This window comes from Abramis brama, assembly GCF_963993115.1.
Source record: "Abramis brama genome assembly, chromosome: 6".
Taxonomy (NCBI): domain Eukaryota; kingdom Metazoa; phylum Chordata; class Actinopteri; order Cypriniformes; family Leuciscidae; genus Abramis; species Abramis brama.
Genome location: NC_139968.1, coordinates 30,679,617 through 30,702,759, shown reverse-complemented (window position 1 = coordinate 30,702,759; position 23,143 = coordinate 30,679,617). Strand labels below are relative to the sequence as shown.

Here is a 23,143-nt window from a genome sequence, read left to right as displayed (position 1 = left end):
TTCATATAGTGCACAATCACCCAGGGAACTCACAGGGAGTCCGGGAAGAGGGAGGGGCGAAACCGCGCTCTTCCACATATATCAGCGTCACTTCGACGCGGACTACACCCTACAGACAGGGCAGGGTACGGCCTGAACTGATGGGGAAAATGTGCGTCTTATACATTTTGCCCATAGCATTTTTTTTTTTTTTTTGCACTGTCGATCAGTGAACTGTGCTCAGCAGACACAGCATTCTGACTGAGAGCATCAGTACAGACAATACTGGTCATTTAGACCAACAGCAGCTTGGCCTGTAGGGCGGGAACCTCTAGGTTGTAAAACCTTATAAATGTAGACGGGGAGGCCCAGCCTGCCGCCATACATATATCTTGCAAGGCAATCCCACTTGACCAGGCCCACGATGAAGCCATGCTTCTCATGGAGTGCGCTCTGACACCCAACGGGCATTGCATGCCCTTGGAAGTGTATGCTATCGCGATAGCGTCAACTATCCATCTGGATAGGCTCTGTTTCGACGTGGCTAGACCCGTAGACCGCCCGCTGAACGAAACAAAGAGCTGCGCTGTCTGTCTGAAGACAGATGAGCGAGACACATAAGCTCTTAATGCCCTGACTGGGCAAAGGAAGCTTGCGTCTCCTTCCTCGTCAGAGACCGGTAGGGCTGACAGGGACATGACCTGTGCCCTAAATGGTGTGTTGAGGGATTTTGGAACATAACCGTGTCTAGGTTTGAGTATAACTTTCGAGTCATTAGCCCCAAACTCCATGCACGTCACGCTCATTGAGGGCGCGTGTAAGTCCCCTATGCGCTTCACTGAAGCAAGAGCCAAAAGAAACACCATCTTGAAAGACAGGTGTTCGTTCAATCGTCTGTAAAGGCTCGAATAGGCCACCTTTCATGGCTTCCAGCACCGTAGAAAGGTCCCATACAGGGACTGAAGGAGGTCTGGGAGGATTCAGTCTCTTGGCTCCTCTAAGGAAGCGGATAACTAAATCGTTCCTTCCTATCGACTGACCAAGCGTGATCTTGAGAACGCTGCTATGGCTGCCACATAAACTTTGAGCGTGGAGGGGGTCCTGCCCTTATCCAACAGCTCCTGTAGGAAGGAGAGTACCTCCGTCACCCCACAGTCTGAGGGTGACACATCACGAGCTGCGCACCAGCCGGAAAACACTGACCATTTTGAGGAGTAGAGACGTCGCGTAGACGGAGCTCTAGCCTGCGTGATCATGTTTAACACTCCCCTTGGGAGGTTAGCGGGTACCCGTTGATGGCCCAAACATGAAGGGACCACAGCTCTGAGTGAGGATGCCATATCGAGCCGTATGCCTGACAGAGGAGGTCTCTCCTCACTGGCACTGGCCATGGGGCAGTGCTCGCTAGCTGCATCATAACTGGGAACCAGGGCTGGTTTTTCCAGATTGGCGCTATGAGCAGTACTGAGCATCCTTCTTCCCTGATCCGCACTATCACCTGAGGCAGGAGAGAGACAGGGGGAAAAGCAAAGAGCGGGCGGCGGGGCCATACATGCGCCAGCGCGTCCCTACTCTTGGAGAAAAATTCCGGACAATGAGCGTTTTCTTGAGACGCAAACAGTCTACTTCCGCTCTGCCGAATTTCTTCCACAGCAGTTGGACTGTCTGTGGGTGTAGAGACCACTCGCTTGCCGGAACATTGTTCCTGGACAGTCTGTCTGGTCCCATGTTTAGGAGCCCTGGCACATGCACTGCTCTCAACGAGAGCAGGTTGCGCCGAGCCCATACCAGGAGGCGTTCTGCTAGCCTGTGCAGGTTCCGGGACCTGAGGCCGCCCTGGCGATTTATGTAGGACACCACAGACATGTTGTCCGAGCGGACCAGGACGTGGTGTCCTCTTTTTTGGGGACAAAAACGTGTCAGCGCGTTGTCTACTGCTAACATTTTGAGGCAGTTTATGTGTAGGAACTTCTCCCGTTCTGACCATAGGCCGAATGACGGTCTGCCCTCGAGCAGCGCTCCCCATCCTGAGGTGGATATGTCCGTAGACACCACCCTCACCCTCGAGGAAGTCCCCAGGCTTACACCTGATTGGTACCAGTCCTTTGCTTTCCAAGGTTTCAGAGCTGAGATGCATTTCGGATTAACCTTGAGATGAAGCAGACCGGAGGCCCACGCTCGGCGCGGTACTCGCGCTTTCAGCCAGAACTGCAGTGTCGCATGCGGAGCGAGCCCAACCGAAGCACTGATGATGCTGAGGCCATGAGACCTAGCATCATGAAATTTCTTGAGCGGGACAGACGCGCCGCAGCGGAAAGAGCTTGCTGCGCGCTGAATGTCCAGTGTGCGTTGTGGTGATAGCCGTGCTATCATGGACAGCGAGTCCAGCTCCATGCACAGAAAAGATATTATCTGTCTGGGGGACAGAGAACTCTTCGCCCAATTGACTCTGAGACTCAGTTTCTCGAGGTGATTGAGTAAAATGGTCCTGTGCTCTATGAGCTCCGAGTGAGATTGAGCTAGAATCAGCCAATTGTCCAAGTAGTTCAATACTCATATGCCCTGTAGCCTGAGGGGTGCGAGCGCTGCATCCATGCACATCATAAATGTACGGGGTGCTAGGGATAAGCCGAACGGCAGGACTGTGTTCTGATATGCCTGGCCCTCGAAGGCGAATCTCAAAAATCGCCTGTGACGTGACGCTATCTGTATTTTAAAATACGCGTCTTTCAGATCTATTGACACAAAGTCAAGTCAAAGTCAAAGCTTTTATTGTCATATGCACAATCAGGAAATAGAATTTCCATGTACAATGAAATTCTTTCTTTGCTGTCCACATTGAATGCCCAGCAAAAGACGTTAATAAAGACACAGACATACACACAGCAATATTTTTAAAAAGAATATCATAAAAATAAAAATTAAGCTATAAAAGTATTAAAAGAAGTGCATATGTAATGTGCAAATTTATATTAAAATGCAATTTTTAAAGTACAATTTAAGAGCAGCTCCTTGATAATACCAGAAATAACTGCAACAGATGTGCGGTTGTTATAGTTATTAAACTCTGTTTAAAAGTCTGATGGCTGATGGATAAAATGAGTTCATGAGTCTGGAGGTTCTGCATCTCACACTGCTATACCTCCGACCGGACGGTAGAAGTTTAAACAGTCTATGCTGGGGGTGGGTATGGTCTTTAATGATGGAAGCAGCCCTCCTTTGGACTCTGCGATGGTAAATGGCCTGCAAAGTAGGCAGCGAAGTCCCGACGATCTTCTCAGCCGTCTTCACTACTCTCTGCAGACGTTTACGGTCCTTAGTAGTAGTGTTTCCATACCACACAGTGATGCAACTTGTAAAAACGCTCTCCACAACACAGCTGTAAAAATTCTTAAGAATCTTAGTTGACATACCAAACTTCCTAAGTCTCCTCAGAAAGTACAGTCGTTGTTGTCCTTTCTTGACAAGTTGTGTTGTATTCAGTGTCCAGGTAAGGTCTTCACTAATATGGACCCCGAGATATTTAAAACTGCTCACCCTCTCTACTTCCAGGTCTTTGATGAATAGTGACTGATGAGTTCTCCTCTTTTTCCTCATATCCACTATCATCTCCTTTGTCTTATCTGTGTTTAGAGTAAGATTGTTATCCTTACACCATGTAACGAGACTGGCCACCTCCCTCCTGTAGGCGGTTTCGTCCCCGCCAGTGATGCGTCCTATTACTACAGTGTCGTCAGCAAACTTTAAAATAACGTTGTCTTTGTGGGAGGCAACAGTCATGTGTAAACAGTGAATAGAGGATAAGACTAAGAACACACCCCTGGGGGGTGCCCATGTTTGTAATGATAGGAGCTGAGGTCCTATTCCCAATCCTGACAGACTGTGATCTGCCCGTCAGGAAGTTCAGGAGCCAGTCACACAGGTTAGGATGTAATCCAAGTGTAAACAGTTTATGTGTGAGTTTCTGTGGGATGACCGTATTGTAGGCGGAGCTATAATCAATAAACAGCATCCGAATATATGTATCCTTATCTTCCAGATGAGAAAGTGAAATATGAAGAGCATCGGAAATTATATCTGAAGTGGATCTGTTTGAGTGATATGCATACTGCATGGGGTCCAATGTCTCCGGCATACTGCTCTGAATGTGGGCCAGCACCACTCTCTCGAAGCACTTCATAATGATTGATGTGAGTGCTACTGGTCTATAGTCATTCGGGCAGGTTGGCGAGCTCTTCTTAGAAACGGGGACAATAGTTGTGGTTTTAAAGCAAGTAGGAACAATTCTCTGACAGAGGGAAAAGTTAAAAATTGATGTAAATACATCCGTCAACTCTGTGGCACAAGCTCTGAGGGTCCGCCCAGTGATGTTGTCCGGTCCTGCTGCCTTGCGAGGATTAATCCTCCTCAGTGCTTTGAGTACCACAGTTGATGAAACCGTAAAAGGGGGAGAGGAGTGTTGAGTTGTCTGGATGTGTGGATGACTCCACTCTGTGTGAACACTAGAAGTCTCAAAACGAGTAAAAAAAAAGGTTTAGTTCATCCGGCAAGCTGTCCGTAGAGCTGATAGTACCCGTGATGGTCTTATAGTCTGTAATATGCTGCAGGCCCTGCCACATCCGTCCAGAATCAGCAGTAGAGTAGAAACTGTCCAGCTTCTCTCTGTAATTTCTTTTGGCTGCTATTATGGCTCTTCTCAGTCCATACTTTGCAGCTTTATACTCTGTATCATTGCCAGATGCAAATGCAGAAGACCGTGCATGCAGCATGTTTCGTACCTGGCCATTTATCCAAGGCTTCTGATTTGGGAACTTCCTGACTTTTATGGTGGGTATGATGTTATCAGCACAAGTGCTAATATACCCAGTCACATACTCGGTATAATCTTGGATGTTGACAGAAAGATCCTCCTGGGTGGCTGCAACTTTAAACACATCCCAGTCTGTCAGTGCAAAGCAGTCCTGCAGAATGACCTCAGTCTGTGGAGTCCAGTGCTTAATTTGTTTGATGACAGGATTTGTTTGTTTGAGTCTTTGTCTATAGACTGGGTACATAAACAAAGAAATATGGTCTGAGAGTCCAAAATGGGGGCGTGGTGTAGCCCTGTATGCACAACGTATATTACTATAGACATGATCTAATGTGTTTTTATCACGGGTAGGAATGTTCACATGTTGATAATATTTTGTGAGCACAGTCCGTAAATTGCACTGATTAAAATCACCAGCGGCAATAAAAACAGCATCGGGGTTAGCCGTCTCTAATGCACTAAAAACATCATGAAGCCTTCCGAGTGCTGCCGCGAAGTTAGCTCGCGGAGGGATGTAAACAGCGGCTAAAAACACAGCAGTGAATTCCCTCGGCAGATAATATGGGCGACACTTCAGCATTAAAAACTCCACATCTGGTGAACAGTGTTTATGAACAGTCTGTATGTTTTTGCACCATGAATTATTAATGAACACACACACTCCTCCCCCTTTGGTCTTACCAGAGGCTGCAGTCCGATCTCCTCGATGCACGGAGTGAGTCTGTAGCTGGACTGAGGATTCCGGTACTTTCTCTGAGAGCCAGGTCTCGGTAAAAATGTAATCCTTGCTCTCAGTTCGTCCAATTTATTTTCTAAAGATCGCACGTTAGCTAATAAAAGACTGGGTAGTGGTGGCCGGTTAGTACGGGCTTTTAGCCTAACATGGAGTCCTCCCCTCTTGCCTCGCTTGCGTCGCCGTCTCCGGAGCACTCTCCTCGGATCAGCCTCCTCACCCAGACTCGGTGCTTCCAGGCCTACCCGGGAGTGGTGGCGAGAGTTTCGGGAGCGAGTAAAGAGTTGTAGCTCCAGTGGTATAACAGCAGTACATTTAAAGCGGTTGGCTGAATTTGCAATGTCCAGTAATGCTTGCCTGTTATATGTTTAAATTGCATCACATTTATGCATTACAAAAAAAGCAAAGAACAAACAAAGGCAAAAGAAAATACGGCATTCAAAAGTGGAGCGAGCAAACACGTCTGCCACGGAGGGCGCCATGATCTACTTGATCTTGACAAACCAATCTCCTCGGCGAATCTGCGCGAGGATTTTTCTGGTTGTGAGCATTCTGAACTGCCGCTTCGCAAGCACCCTGTTCAGTTGCCTTAGATCTAGTATGGGTCTGAGACCCCCGTCTTTTTTCGGTACCAGGAAGTATCTGCTGTATAGCCCTCCTTCACTCTGAGCTTGAGAGAGAGGCTCTATGGCCCCTTTGCTCAATAGTTTCACAATTTCGGCTCGAAGTAGATGTGCTACATCTGTTTTCACCGTGGATTCGACGCGCGCCGTATAACGGCGAGGGCGTCGGCGAAACTGCAGCGAATAGCCTCTTTTTATAATGTCTTGCACCCACTTCGAAACCCCGGGTAGCCTTGCCCATGCATCTGCACGCATAGCTAGGGGTTGAATGCGGAGCGCGCTCTGTTCGTTCATCAACAGAGGGGCTTCGGTGTGCTGTAACATAAGCGTCGTGCTCATGACATTTGAGGCAGGGGGCGCGCTGACAACAGCGGGCAGATTGCCCGTGCTCGACTCCTCTACGGTTAGAACTGGAGCGCTTTGGCAGGAAGTGCTTTATGGCCTGTGACGCTTTCTGCACCTCGGCGAATCTTTCCACGAAATCCTTAATGGACGATCTAAAGAGGCCAGCGGGAGAAAGCGGAGCGTCAAGGAACACGGCGCGCTTGGACTCAGACTTTTAGGAGAGCGTTAGCCACAGGTGTCTCTCGGTCACGGTGAGAGAGGTCATGCTCCGTCCTATGGCCTGTGCAGCAGACTTAGTAGCGCGGAGAGCAAGATTCAAGTCTGGCACGCAGATTGCATCTGGTCCTTTCTCGCCCAGCTTTCAGAGGAGATCGGCCTGAAAAAATCTGCAGAGTGGCCATGGTGTGCAGCGCTGACGCAGCTTGCCCGGCGGCAGAGAAAGCGCGACGGAGCAGGGCTGATGTCGTGCGGCAAGCTTTTGAGGGTAGCGCCAGCTTAGCATGCCGTCCAGCGGAGGGCGGGCATAAGTGGGCTGCTATCACATCTTCGACCGGCGGCAGCAAATGGTATCCTCTGTTCTTGGCATCGTCAACAGCGGAGAATGCCAGAGAAACAGAAGGGCGCATTCTAGCTGAATAGGGGGCTTTCCAGGACTTAGCAACTTCTTCATGTAGCTCAGGAAGAAAAGGCGCTGGTTTAGACGCAGGCGAAGCTCGCTCCCCGGGCAGAAAGTACCCATCCAGCCGGATGTGAGCAGGCTGCTCAGGCGTAGACCACTCGAGGCCGAGGCTCGCCGCGGCCTGTGCGAGTATGCGCATGAGCTCTGTCTCAATGTTAGCTCTTTTGCCTGACGGTGCGCGGGCAGGGGGCGCGAGATCCTCAGAGGTCACCCAATCCTCACTGCCTGATGCCAGGATAGAGCAGGAATCATCTTCTCCCCGCGGGGCTTCCTCGTCAGCGTCGATGACGGAAGCGGCGGGAGACCGCGGCTGCTGTCCGTCAGGAAGAGAAGCTGATGAAGCCGGTGAAGCAGGTGGGCGAACCGGCAAGCTTTGGATGCTAAGAGAAGGTTATGCGACCCACTGAGCACGGCGCTTTTTACGGTGCGGTGAGCGGGGGTGCAGTCTCGGCGAAACATGCCAGGCGAGTCCTCAGAGTCGCCATGGGAAATAGCTCGCAATGAGGGCAGCCGCCTTCAGCGAGCGCGAGAGCTGCATGTTCCTCACCCAGGCAGGAAACGCAGATCACTCACGTGGCAGTCCCCGTCGCTGAGTGTGGCTCTGCACGAGCCACAGGAAGGCATCTTTAAAAAGATGCTAGCTCTTTTAGAAAAAGTGTGTGTCGCGGCGGCAAACACACACACAAAGCACAGAGTGAAAGGATATAGGCACTGGATAACGCAGCAGGAAGGTGATTGAAGGTGGCGCGGCCAGCGACTTCAGTGACGACTCGTTCCGTTGAAAGGCTTCTTCAAACGGCGCGGCTTCTCTCTGGATCCAGCGATGCGTGTGCTTCGCTTGAAGGATGAAAAACCAGAAATCAGCTGCCTGCGAGCTGTATTTATAGGCCTGGGCCAGGCCTATTTCGGCAGGACATGACGCAGCAGGCGCGAAGCACCCTCATTGGGTCTGGCGTCACGCCAGGCCTCGCTCGATAGGCTGCTGCAGTTGCCGCAGGACAGCCAATAGGCACGCGAGCCGTCTCGCCTATGTCTGTATACTGCCGCAACGCGTTTTACATTATTACAAAAGGATAATTTTTGGCTTCAATATCTCACGGAAAAAGGATTTTCCCCTAGCGTAAGATACTCTTACGCAGTACGAGAGACCTCTCGTAAGAGAACATGTTATTTCCCCCCTCAATATCATATGTGAAAAGATTTGAATATATACAATGATTCAAAATAAGACAAAACTTTATAATATTATTTTAATAGTTTTTTTTTCTGTCATGTGTTATTCCTTGAAGAACTTTAAACATAGAACCTTTCCATTCCAAAAAAGGTTATTTATAGTGGGAAAAGATTTTACATTAAAAGGATTTTTACACCAAGAAGTAAATGGCTTGTTAGATAGGTGTCTGAGTATCTCAGTTTAACACATCTCTGTCTTCAGTGTCAAACAGTGATGCTGCATCACAACCCTGGGTGGTTTCTGCCGCGACCACTTTACACTATTTTGGTCGTGAGCCACTACCGCTATTTATATTACTCAACTCCAGTAAAAGGTCTACCTTATGGATTCAGGAGGAGTCAGGTAGTTGTATAATATTCTCTTCTCTTATTTAATATCTCAGGGTCTACTCTGATCTCTACCGTACCTCCATAGGCCTACGGTCCAGGTAACAACCAAGCCTGGGTGGTGTGGGTTAGCCTTTCTATTACAGCTGGATCTTCCCCCTCAGAGGACAGCTATGCCTGCTTATGCACTCCAAGGGCCACACTGTTGCGACTGATTGGCAAACTTGACCGACTTTGCATAGTCTGTCAGGATATCTATAGAATATTGTCTTCCTCAGACAGTCAGCTCACGATACACTCTAAAAAACACTGGGTTAAAAACAAACCAATTTATGATTTCAACACAAGCGCTGGGTAAATATAGGACAGAACACATGTTAGGTTAATTTTAATTCACTTTTAATTCATTTAATTCTTACTTCATACATCATTTACTGTTTATGAATTAACTTTTCAAAATTTTCAAAAACTTTTTTATATTTTTTAATTTTTTAAATAGGCTACTCCACACAACCACTGGTTTGCATGATAATTCCTTTATTTTCGATCATATTTAACAGCGTAGCATATTTTATATAGCTTTGAATACATATTGCATACATTTAAGCTCATTTAACAAATATTTGAAGTACAAATTAAAACATTTACAAGTAATTCAAGTGTAATTGACCAGTTTGTTATTTCGTTTCCACCATAAACTCGTTGTATCTCGTGCCGGGCTTGTATCATGTTCAGTGGGGGAACTTCTAACTTCAGACCGCCACCCTGCTTTTCACTCGTGGCCGAAAAATAACCTGTCCATTAACAATCAGTGTACAATTCTGAGATAATTTATATTCTGTATTGTTTTTTAATAAAATCATGTTATGGGTAACAAAAAATGTTATGGGTTGTTGGGTTGAATTGGGTTGTTATGGTCAGACTCAGGAGCTGGGTAACACAAAACCCCACAAAATAACAATAAAAAGACTGGGACAACAACGCTACAGTACACACTGTACACCACTCTATGCCGGCTAAGCTGAAAGTTCCATGGGCCAGAATACACATACATTTTAAGGCGTTTTTTAAGGCAGATTTTAAAATCTGTAATCTGAGGGTGCAAAAAAATTTAAACAATGAGAAAATTGCCTTTAAAGTTATGTTCACAATTGTGCTGCATTCACTCACAAAAACAAAATGGTTTTATATATTTACATTGGAAATTTACAAAATATCCTCATGGAACATGATCTTTACTTAATATCCTAATGATTTTTGACATAAAAGAAAAATCTATAATTTTGACCCATACAATGTATTGTTGGCTATTCTCTCTCTCTCTCTCTCTCTCTCTCTCTCTCTCTCTCTCTCTCTCTCTCTCTCTCTCTCTCATTTCCTGCTTGTGTTAAATGTTACATTACTTGTGTCAATTGCTTTATTTGCCATGCATCAATACATTTTCTTGCTTGCATTAAGGGCATTTAGCAATACAATTATTTATTTTTATTTCACATTCTGTCAGATTTCTATCTTTCTAGACTTTTCATTCCTAACTGTCTTTAATATTTGGCAGTTATACACAACAATGCTCTTGTTTGCCAGAAACCATGTTCACCCACACACATAATGGAACATACTGTAAGTCATCATAACAGGATGTGGTATATTTGTGTGCAGTGTTTTTGTCTTTTGTCTTTTGCCTTTGTCTTCAGGCAGGAAATGCAGATTCCGTTACCCTCGGATTGCGAGCTACTGACGGGGCCTACCTAAAAAATGTATGCTTTGCTGTGTTATTTTGCCTCCTCGAGACTTTCTGGTTGAACTGAATTAATTGGGAAATTGGGCCAACTGAATTAGTTATAGAAAAACTGTAAAGTAAGTGGGATGCATATCCAGTTGCTATTAAATTCTGAAAGAGTTTCATAAATGTTTCCCTGTTCATCTAAAAACGTTTAGAACGTGGTGAGATTAACAGCTCACAACACACATTTTTCCCTTTGGTAAAACCTGAAAATTTTTGTAGAGCTCAAATGCTGATGATGTCACAGTGATTGACATTGGTGGGTGTGGCTTATCACTTAAATGATTTATTAAACTTTGTCCAACAGCGGATTCTCTGCAGTCATTGAATTATTCAGATGTTCTCCCGTGGGACCTGAATGAAAATACAAAGAGAATTACAGAAACTGAAGAGAGCAAGAAATTTTTTTGCAAATAAATCATTACACTAATTTTTTTTCATGTTTTGTTATCACAACTTTTTTTCTTGCCATAATGACTAAAGAAAATAAATGTTGTTCAGATAACACAACAACGTTTCTATTGTTGAAACTAAACTTTTTGATGTATTTTGATGTTTCAGTGAACTCAAAATTTGAAGACACCCATGTTAAATCAACATTTTTTTAATGAGTTTGTTTGATGTTACATCTACACAATAAGAGCTCATAATTATTCTGAATCATATTCAAAATATGAAATATTAGTCTATTATTTACAAAACATATTGGGACTTATATTTTCTAGTTCGCATCAGAAGAAGTTGATGGGGGAGAAGATTTAGAAGGGAAGATTCTGTTCCTCACAAAAAGCATTTTAAGACTAAAGGACAATTGAATTATAATAGTTCTATGGTGTTTTGTCTTCTTATTGATTGGCAAACTTGGTCACTGAACATGAACTGTTCCTGTTGGGATTAACTTATAATGCTGTAATGTGACATTTCATGGAAACTTTATACTCTATACAGAACCTTTTGTCCAATGGAAAGAATCCATGTTATGTTAAAAGTTCTGCACCATCAGTGCCAATAAAGGACCTTTATTTTTAACAGTGTATTGTGTAAATATATAGTTGTTAGAATTATCCTCACCAGTGACAGTCACATTGAATCTCTTGAATGTGGTATGTTCGCTGTTGATGAGCTGTAGTTTAAAATGTCCATAGTCTGTGTCTTCGATGTCTTTGATGATCAGAGATCCACTATCATGATCCAGCTCCAGTCTGTCTCTGAATCTCTCACCAATAGAAGTCGCTGAATCAGCTTTAACAACAAGACGGTTTTCAGGTCCAAACGTCCACAGTATTAGATCACCTGTCTGTTTCATGTTTTCAATTTCCAGAGTAGCTTTTCCCTCCTTCACTGGCACTGTCATCACTTCATGTCAAACAGCACACAGAAATACAACAGAGAAAAATGTGACTTATTTAAGTTTGCATTTTCAATATTACTTACATTTAGATAACATTTTAACCAAGTTTGCATGTTGCAGATTTATTTTCATTTTAGTTTGTTAGATAACGTAATTAGACAAAGGCACGATAGTCAACTAATGTTTAGTCAACCTAATAAAAAAAATCTAAAAGTAATTAAAATTTCACTGCACTTTGTCTTATATTGAGAGTATCTAATATGTGCACACAGTGCAGGATCATTGATCTACTCACTTTCGACAGTAAGAATAAATCTCTTCTTGATGGTTCTTCTGGTTTTGCTACTGATTTCTAGTATATAGAGTCCAGAGTGAATAGGCATGGTGTTATTGATGGTAAGAGATCCAGTCTTATAATCTAGCTCCAGTTTGCTTCTGAATCTTTTTTCCAAACCAGCATATGGCCCTTTGGTCACTCCATTGATTTCAGCAATGAGATCGTTGTGGTGTAGATACCACCACTTTGTCTTATCATCCTTCTGTAGGACAGTTCCAGTCTTTAGAGTGACAGAATCTCCATCTGCAACGGACACTTCGTTCACTATAAAAAGAGATTATGCATTTTCACTTTGTGACAAAAGATGCATTTATACTGTGTACATACATGTGCATACATGTGTAATAATTCAAAGATATACATTTTGGGGATTTTTTTTTTTAAATCAAAAAAGTGGGCAAGTATGTTTTTTGTTGAGAATCATATTAAATTATTTATACAAAAATGAAGATTTTCATGCAGAAATTGATTTACCAAATTGTGAGCTTAGAATTATAAGGTTCTATCTCCACTTTTGGTCGAAATTGAGTTTGACATAATCTGATCATTTAGGTGTTTATTATCCCTGTGTGGTGTTATTTTTGTAAAAAAAATATATATGTAAGCTTGGCTTGTTTGCCAAGGTAGCTAGCTAGCTAGTTTAACATTAGCGAACGTTAGCATTAGCTTGCAACCATCCAGAACACCCTAGCAACTGCCTAGCAACGCACTAGTATCCACCCAGAATACCATAGCAACTGCCTAGCAACCACCCAGAACACCTTAGCAACTGCTTAGCAACCACCCAGAATATAATAACAACATCATAGCAACCACCCAGAACACCCTAGCAACCACCTAGCAATGCCCCAGCAACCACCAACAATACTCTATAGCAACCGCCTATCAACACCATAGCAACCACCCAGAACACCCTAGTAACCACCTAGCAACATCATAACAACCACACAGAACACTCTAGCAAACACCAAGCAAAAGCATCTTGCTAAATACATGCTAACAACATGCTAATCATGCTAGCAACATGTTAATCAGGCTAGCATCATTCTAACAACATGTTAATCATAGTAAATCATGCTGGAATGTGGTAAATCGTAGTAAATCATCTTAGAAGCATGGTAAATCGTGGTAAATAATGCTAAAACGTGCTATATCATGGTATCACAACATGTTAATTGTGTTAGCATCTCCCCAGTGGCGAGTTTTGCCACTGCAAGCACCACTTCACATTTTCTTCAGGAAGTACAGTACCTCCCATGCTCAGCCTCCTATACACGTGGATATTAGGGGCTCAAATAACAAAAACCAGGGATAACATGCCATCGTCTCTTTTGCTGCCCAAGCCAAAGTTGCTCACCAACAAAAACACAATCGCAGAGGCAAAAAAGTCAGACCTTTTATCCATGTTCAAGTACATGCCTGTCGTTGACAAAGCATACTACAAGGCACGAAGGCAGTATTTAGAAAGTGATATCTATAGAAGGTTGGAGGGTTGGAATGAGTCATGACAACATAAATTACATATAACATGAAGAACATCATACATAACAAAACAGACATACAGAATAATAAATAATAAAAGTGTCTCATAGTGTGTTCTCAAAGTGTCTCATAGTTTAACATAAAATAAATAAATGTGTTTTTAAAAAGTGTTTAATGATGTTTAGTAACAGTGTGTGTATTTCGGGGGGTATACGGGTGGAGAGGACAGGATGTCAAGGGTGGAGGATTTAAAAAGAATCTAATGAATTACCACAATACATTATTGATTAGAAGTGTTTACAATGTTTTTAATGAAATGAACACTGTTTTTAGATGAAAAAAAATGTTTAGCTGTAATTTTTCCATATCCATGTTCTTTTTTTCTCACAAACTTGTTTGGCTTTGATGTATACTATACTATTATATATTATATTATATACTACAAGCTGTGTGCTTGTATTATAAATATATACATTTATTAAAATCAATGGTTATATACATTTATTCTTTTGAAATGTAGGTTTTTGGTTTTTGTTGTTGTTGTTGTTGTTGTTGTAAAAGTGGAGATAGAAGCTTATAATTCCGAACAGAATCAGAGCTCTCAGAATTATAAGGTTCTATCTCCATTTGGGCCATCTTAAAAAATCCCATTTCCAAATCCAAAGGATTTTGATATTCTATCCTCAAAGAACCTGTAGGGTGATGGTCTTTTTGAGCTATAATAATACATAACAGTTTTGCCAGCTGGGATGTAAAACGTTGATGCTCAATATCTCAAAACTAACCTAAACGGAGATAGAACCTTATAATTCTAAGCTCACGCAATAAAATGTACTAACAAATTTAGAACCAACTGAAAACACACATATTATGCAAAAATCATACACTCATACAATCATACACTTTTCATTTTGCTGCATCATCTGTTCTACTCACCCATTTGTAGCTTAGAGATCTTGCGGCGATAGTAAATCACAACAGAGGATAAAACTGCAGCCACAAGCAGAGCAGCAACAACAATCCCTGCTATAGCACGTGGAGACAGACCCGGATCCGGAACAGCTAAAGACAGACAGTGAATGTGATCTAAAACCACTGTTCATAAAAGTTCATAAATAGGCTTAAATGAGGTCCTTTGGTCACTACAGTGAAATGGACCAATGCGTTTTTTTGTATTTGTAGTTCTCTTACTAGAGGTCTCTCGTACTGCGTAGGTATCTTACGCTAGGGGAAAATCCCTTTTCCGCGAGATATTTAAACCAAAAAATTTTCCATAATTTTGTATTATTGTAAAACGCGTTGCGGCAGCATACAGACATAGGCAAGACAGCTCGTGTGCCTCGTGTGCGGCAACTGCAGTGGCCTATTGAGCGAGGCCTAGCGTGACGTCAGACCAATGAGGGTGCTTCGCGCCCACTGCGTCACGTCCCGCCGAAACGGGCGTGGCTTAGGCTTATAAATCCGGCTCGCAGGCAGCTGATATCTGATTTTTCATCTCTTCAGCGAAGCACACAGCCGCGCCATCTGAGGAAGCCTTTGCAGCGGGACGAGTCACTGGCCGCTCCGCCTTCAATCGCCTTCCTGCTGTGCTATCCGGTGCCTATATCCTTTACACTCTCTGCTGTGTGTGTGTTCGCCACCGCGACACACACTGTCTAAAAGAGCTTGCGTCATTGAGACAGCCGCGTTGGGGGAGGATGATTCCTGCTCTCTCCTGGCATCGGGCAGTGAGGATTGGGCGAGCTCTGTGGATCTCGCGCCCTCTGCTCGCGCATCGTAAGGCAAAAGAGCTAGCATCAAATCAGAGCTGATGCGCGTACTCGCACAGGCCGCGGCGAGCCTCGGCCTCGAGTGGTCTATGCCTGAACAGCCTGCTCACATCCGGCTGGATGGATATTTTCTTCCCGGGGAGCGCGCTTCGCCTGCGTCCAGACCAGCGCTTTTTCTTCCTGAGTTACACGAGGAAGTCGCTAAGTCTTGGAACGCCCCCTTTTCAGCTAGAATGTGCTCTTCTGTTTCGCTAGCATTCTCCGCTGTTGATGATGCTAAAAACAGAGGGTACCATTCGCTGCCGCCGGTCGAAGAAGCGATAGCAGCCCACCTATGCCCGCCCTCTGCTGGATGGCACGCTAAGCTGGCGCTTCCTTCGAAAGCTTGCCGCATGACGTCAACCCTGCTCGGTCGCGCTTTTTCCGCCACTGGGCAGGCTGCGTCAGCGCTGCATACTATGGCCACACTGCAAATTTTCCAGGCCGATCTCCTCCGAAAGCTGGACGAGAAAGGACCAGATGCAATTTGCGTGCCAGACTTGAGGAGTGCCACGGACCTCGCTCTTCGCGCTACTAAGTCTGCTGCACAGGCCATAGGACGGAGCATGGCCTTTCTCACCGTGACTGATAGACACCTGTGGCTAACGCTCTCTGAGATGTCTGAGTCTGAGCGCACCGCGTTCCTCGATGCTCTGCTTTCTCCTGCCGGCCTCTTCGGAACTTCCGTCAAAGATTTCGCGGAAAGATTCGCCGAGGTACAGAAAGCGTCACAGGCTATGAAGCACTTCCTTCCGAAGCGCTCCAGCTCTGCAGCAGGCCGTGCGAAACCGTCTGCTCAGAGCTCACATCCTCAGCCTCCGCCCACCGCCGCCACTTCGCAGCGCCGACAGGCCCGAAGCGCGAGACCGCGCTCTTGCTCATCTAGCTGCCGCCCCGCGTTTGTATCGATATCGATATCGAGATATCTGGCATGAAAATCGAGATATGAAATTTTGTCCATATCATTCAGCCCTAGCGGACAATGCTCTCTGTGTGGTAAATGTGCCCGCTATCTCGCGGCCACATCCACACATAGACATGACAAGTCCTACGGGACTCGCCCAGCCCTCCCCCTCTCGGTTAACCACCGCAGAGGAGTCGAGTGCGGGCAATCTGCCCGCTGTTATCTGCGCGCCCTCTGCCTCGAATGTCATAAGCGCGACGCTTATGTTGTCGCACACCGAAGCCCCTCTGTTGCTGAGCGACCAGAGCGCGCTTCGTATTCAACCCCTAGCCATTCGTGCACATGCATGGGCAAGGCTACCCGGGGTTTCGAAGTGGGTGCTAGACATTATAGAAAGAGGCTATTGGCTACAGTTTCGCCGACGCCCGCGCCGCTATTAGATGTGATACTTGCCCTATTTTGTAAGTTTGTGAAATTTACTGAGTGAATATAGTTTGTACACCAATTATTATTATTTTTTTATTTTTTATTTTTTTATTATTATACAAATATACAATTTATTTTATTTCAGCTTTATTTCAACTATGAAAACACCAGCTATTCCTAATTGGTCCAAGTATCTAAGTGCTGACCAAACTAAAGTCTGTGAATACTTTGAAAGACTTGTTTTATAGACTCACCAGTGACAGAAAGAAGGAATCGCTGTGAGCTCTCACGGCCTATGATCTGTAGTTCATAAAGTCCACTGTGTTCGGTTCTGGTGTTTGTGATGGTCAGAGATCCAGTTTGTTGATCCAGCTTCAGTCTGACTCTGAATCTCTCATCAGCATCATTTAGTGAGATCTTGTTTGTTTCTACATCAATTTTAGCCAGGAGAATTCCTTTATCTCCAAACCTCCACACGATCAGATCCTCTCTCTGTACTTCAGAAACATCAGTGTTTAGAGTGACAGACTCTCCCTCTTTCACTGATACTGACTTCACTCCGTCTGTTTCACCAACCACATCTGGGAAAAATCAGATCAGAGCTGGAATATTATAAAACTGCTTTTACAGTTTGCATTGTTGCATTACATAGAAAAAATAGATACTCATGAGATACTCACCAAAGACAGTAACATGAAATGTCTTTTTGGTAGTCTTTTCTCTAGAGATAGAGAGTTTAAATTGTCCTGAATGTCTGACTCTGGTGTTTCTGATGGTGAGAGATCCAGACTTTTGATCCACCTGTAATCTGCCTCTGAATAACACATCATCGGTGACAAAATATGAAGTAAGGTCATTCTTTCTCGTTATTTGAGATATGACGGATTCTTTAGGTCCAAACAGCCACAGTATGGTATCATCGTTGCGTATGTCAGTAAGATTTGTGTGTAGAGTGACAGAATCTCCCTCCATCACTTTCATCGTCTCATCTGTTTCTGCACCAACCACTCCTGCAGAAAATAAATGAACAGATATAGCTTAATCTGAAAACAGACTAGTTACCTCAGTTTCATACGAAAACACTGTCTGAGATAGATATGGCATTACTGTTCAGAATGTAAATGAAAAAATTTGAAAATTAAATAAGTTTTAACGTAGTTCTTCAATGTGGCAGAAATTGTAGTCCAAAAGAGTTACTTCACGTTAGCTGAACATTACTGTAACTTTAGACATGACCTGTACTGTTTTTATTAACAGCACAGATGTAAACATTGTGTAAATTAGGCTGAATGTGAAAATCTCTAATTTTACTAATCTCATCAACTGTCTGGAGAAAAAAAAAGCATGTTAACTTAAACAGTAATGTTGTTTAGGAAATGTCTGAAAGTTTGCTTGGGCCACTGAATATTATTATTTTTTTTATCTTAGTTATGAGTAAAAAGTCAGAATTGCAAGTTTGTCAATTCTTGATTGCTAACACACAATTCATGAAACAGATCACCATTTTCTCACAACTATATAGGCAACTTCATAACTACACACCGGCTTGTATAAACCTCAAACTTCCAAGTCAAAATCAAATATTTCAGTCAAAAACGTATTTACTTCTGTCAAAATCAAACATTCGCCTCAGGTTACACAAAACCTGCAAATACACAGACTAATTCCTGCCCAGTGAACACTAGTGAGATCAATTCATACCACTGTAACAAAAATACCTCCAAATTTGGCAGCTCAGTGTCAATTACAGTATACAACAGAAATGAATGACAACAGAATGCAGACAGTGTAAAATGCAACAATGAGCTTTATGAAAAAAAAAAAACTCATTTTACTACAGTAATATGATCTTACAGTAGATGAAAGAAGATGGAAGTACTTGATCTTACAAGAGAAGAAAAGTTCACAAACCAAAGAATGGTGTATGCAACACAGTACAGTATATTTTAAATCACAGTAATACAAAAATAAAGAAATTCATTCGCAGTTTCCTGGTCTTCTGACAAAAGACTTTCTGTACCTTTCTTAGGCAGTCATCTCTCAGTTCTGCAAAAATACAGAACATACAACACACATGCTACAAATAAATCTGACAATCTCGAATTTGAGGGTGTACATGCTACAGTTTACTGGACACAGAATAGTGAAATGTGTATCGTTTTGAGAAACGTGTCTGTTTTGAGAATTATGTGAAAAAAAAGAAGAAAAAAAAACGGTTTGGAAAATTGTGCCAAATGAATTTTATAGTGTGTTAGCCATCGAGAAAAACTCTATAATTCTGATAGAATTTCCACAATTGCAAGTTTATATTTTGAAATTCAAGATTAAAATTTTCTATTTCTAATTCTGAACTTTTCTTCTCTTGTAAGATCAAGTACTTCCATCTTCTTTCATCTACTGTAAGATCATATTACTGTAATAAAATGAGTTTTGTTTCTTTTTCATAAAGCTCATTGTTGCATTTTACTCTGTCTGCATTCTGTCTGCCGTATCTCCTGATGACACTGGTCAAATTGATTCACTTGCAAATTGCATTCAAGACATAAATAACTGGATGTCGCAAAATTTCCTACAACTAAATAAAGACAAAACAGAAGTTTTGATAATTGGATCTACCCCTAAACTAAATATTCTGGGATTAAACCCAAGCAAAGTGGCAAAAAAATCTAGGGGTAGTCTTTGACTCTGCTTTTAATTTTAAAGCGCATGTGAGTAATATTACAAAAATTGCATTTTATCATTTAAAGAACATTGCTAAAATAAGACCATTTCTCTCTTTGATCAATACAGAAAAATTAATGCATACATTTATAACTAGCAGACTTGACTATTGTAATGCCCTCCTTTCTGGTCTACCAAAGACTACAATTAATAAATTACAATTAATACAAAACTCAGCTGCTCGAGTAATGACAAAGACCAAGAAGAGAGAACACATTACACCTATACTAAAATCATTACATTGGTTACCTGTTAGTTTTCGTATTGATTTTAAAAACCTTTTATTAGTTTATAAACCACTGTATGGACTTGCTCCAGACTATCTTTTAAAAATGCTTATAATATATGAACCTATAAGGACTCTTAGATCATCGGATTCTTTACTTTTAACAGTACCACTCAGTAAAACTAAAAGATTTGGTGATGCTGCCTTTAGTCACTACGCTCCTCGCCTCTGGAATAATCTTCCAGAAGAAGTAAGACGTGCTAGAAATATAAATAGTTTTAAGTCAAAATTAAAAACATATCTTTTTAGCCTGGCCTTTCTATAAAATTTATAATTTTCTTCACTTTCTTTTCTTCATTTTAATACATTTTCATACATTTTTATTTTTTTGTATTTTACTTGTACTTGTATTTTTTGGTGTGTCTGTAAAGCACTTTGAACTGCATTGACTTGTCTGGAAAAGTGCTATATAAATAAAAATTGCTTGCTTGAAAATTGCTTGCTATTAATGTTTCTTTTTAAAGCGTATTATTAAAGGGACAATAAGTAGGAATTTCTCCCATCTAGTGGTGAAATTGTATTTTGCATTCAAATGAATAAGCCTGGTTTATACTTTAAACTTTAATACTAATACTAATACTAATACTTTAAACTTTAATACTGGTTTATACTTTAATCTTGCTCTCCAGCTCTCCAGCGCCTCACTTGCTCTCCAGCGCCTCACTTTTTCAAATTGTCATTTGAAAAAGTCATTACAAGTCCACAGTAGTTGATTGTCGAGTTCACGCGCGTGATCATAGGTAACTGAACCTATGCGCGTGAACTCGACAATCGACTGTGGATTTCGACCGAAAACAGGATGTAAATACAGGTATGTGCGCTGGCTGAATTAACATCACTTTTATTAATATCTTTCACCTCTACTGCAGTCAGATTCACCGTGTTCACTCTGAAGGAATCACTCACATGGCTGGGCACTTGTAATGTCACATCAAGGATGTTAAGAGGCTAAAAGCAGGTTTAAAACTTGCCCCATTGAAGTCAACAGGGTGCAAATTTTAAAAAGAGGATAACACGGTGTAGGCAACACCGATTTTTGTCGTTGTTCTCTGTATTGACAGCACTCCAAATTTACAAAAAAATTTGCTCAATGTTAAAATTGACCGGAGTTCTCCTTTAAGGCTGAAGTGCAAAACAATGGATCTATTGGAACAGCACCATACAGGCAAAAAAGTTCACTTTAAGAATTAAACATGTGGTCTTGCTGAGGTTTGCTGTAAGAACAGTGCAAACGAAAATAAATTTTAATTTAATTATATATGATAGGCTATACATATGATGTACTTTATTCAGTCCGCAGAAAGTCAAATATATCTCAAAAGTATCCACACACTCTTCCAGCATTTAAGTCATAATGCAAATAAACAACAATACCACAGCATAATCAAAAGTCACACTCTACATGAGGCTTGGTACATTAAACCACGTTAAACACTTTCACTTTAAACGTTTTCTACTGAGTCCTGCTGCAGTGAACACAGGATAAAGATGAACACAGGTTATATCACAAAAAAATCAGCAGATGTTCACGCAATTGATTGAAGTGGGATTTGAATGCGCATAACAGCAATGCATTTTTTGCACAGCGGATGTCTAAATGAAACCAAAAAATACTTTCAACAGCCAAGATAGAAATCTACTTACCGCCCAAAAGCAACAAGGAAAGAGACAGCAGTAGCAACATCCTCTCTATGTTTTTGTAGAGTTGTGTAGGTTCTGAATGTTGCTAATACAGGTGATCAATGGAGATTATTTAGTCTAGATATAATTCGGTTCCTCTTAATCTCCACTGCGCTCATCATACATGCACCCAAGTGGATACAGCTTCAAATATACACTCACTGGATCTCCAGAGAGGAGGAGCTGCACCTGCATGACGCACCGGTCTCTTATCTCTCACGGAGGAGCGGAAGCATTATAGGAGGAGCGACGACAGTGAAGAGCGAGTGAGGACAGGCCAGGGTCCTGTTTCAGAAAGGAGGTTCAACCAACAGTGTGTGGACTCTGAGTTAAAACTTGAACTCTGAGTTGACTTACCCTGAGATGGGACACTCTGAGTTTTCGGTTACAGAACAGCTGAAATTAGATAGTTCAATGAATCAACTCTGAGTTGACCTAAACTCTGAGTTAAGCACGTGCACCACAACTATAAAAAAACAATATCAATGGAGCGCAGATATTATGAGTCACCATGGCAACAGCGACAGACACAAAGAGGTCTGCATATTTCTCACCAGTACGAACATTATTACTGTAATTTTACAGTATTAGAACATTAATACTATAATTTAATTAAAGGGATTACTCTTAATTCTTCTGTAATTTAAAGTAAAATCTGATGTAATTTCATTAGACTATACAACAATTCTGTATAGTTAACATACATTTTTAAAAGGTATATTTGTAATGTAACTTTCTCTCTCTACACACTTTGGTCAATTCAAGAATAATTCATGCAATTGTATGTTTATTTGAAAGCATTAAAAGTGCAGTTTCTTGTCTCTCCTTGTATTGTTCAAATGGTTGAGGTTGAAATGGGATTTAGTAATAAGTAGACCAATGCTTTCTAAAGATAGTCATTATTACATGAATCTAATTACACTGCTGAAGATGTCATTTGTAGTTAGTAATACAAGTAACTTACCCAACTGTTATAATATCAGAGGTGAAACTGGAAGAACAGTATGTTATTCAACCTAATTTTAATTTTCATGTAGGTGCAATCCTGCAGGCATTAAAAGAACATGGCAGCTGCTGAAAATTAAATATAAAAACATAATTCAATCAAGTAAGGCTTGAGCATATCATGGGTGTAGACTACCTGACTTTACAAACATTTGACATGTTAAATAACTAAATAGCATCCAGTGTCTAGCAGTGCAGCAGCATTTTTGACTGAGGGAATTCCTGGAGGGACTTCAGAGCCAGTCACTCCCGAAGATACAAGGGCCTTCATAAAATAGAAGAGGTCTATGTGTTATTTTTTATATAGGCTATTTTTGATATTTCCATTTATTTTACTTTGGGTTGGGTTTTTTGTTGGTCCCAACAGATTCTGATGATCTGTCTTTTGGAGCATCCTGTCCCAACAGAACCCCAGGTAAGTCGCCTACTCAATACACCAGAAAGTATGACAAATAGTGTTATAAAGTGTCCTCAACCAAATGCTCATCTTCACAGGACGATGGGGATAAAGAGTTTCTGCTGCCACAGAGAGGCCTTCAGAGCTAATGTTAATATTATGTGTCTACATTCAGATTATTTCACATTTTTATGTGGAGTAGCCTATAGAATCTAAGTTTAAATCTAAGTATAA

At 42.2% G+C, this 23,143-nt stretch overlaps 1 protein-coding gene across 1 annotated transcript; it reads right to left on the bottom strand.

The window, feature by feature from the left end:
* Positions 1-9,249: 9,249 nt before the first annotated feature.
* Positions 9,250-21,735, bottom strand: LOC311085726 (uncharacterized protein). Its single transcript, XM_084118319.1, has 7 exons — positions 21,472-21,735; positions 17,501-17,830; positions 17,075-17,401; positions 14,619-14,744; positions 12,159-12,464; positions 11,584-11,868; positions 9,250-10,866 (listed from the first exon to the last, which is right to left on the bottom strand). The coding sequence occupies exons 1-7, from the start codon at positions 21,509-21,511 to the stop codon at positions 10,802-10,804; spliced, it is 1,479 nt and encodes a 492-aa protein (XP_083974445.1). The 5' UTR covers positions 21,512-21,735; the 3' UTR covers positions 9,250-10,801.
* Between the last annotated feature and the right edge of the window lie 1,408 nt (positions 21,736-23,143).

Excerpts from the sequence above, each read along its gene's own strand:
- LOC311085726 (XM_084118319.1), bottom strand. The coding sequence starts at position 21,511 with ATGTTGCTACTGCTGTCTCTTTCCTTGTTGCTTTTGGGCG. Across the intron at positions 17,831-21,471 it reads TTCCTTGTTGCTTTTGGGCG|GAGTGGTTGGTGCAGAAACA; the intron begins GTAAGTAGATTT and ends TATTTTCTGCAG. Across the intron at positions 17,402-17,500 it reads ATTTCATGTTACTGTCTTTG|ATGTGGTTGGTGAAACAGAC; the intron begins GTGAGTATCTCA and ends GATTTTTCCCAG.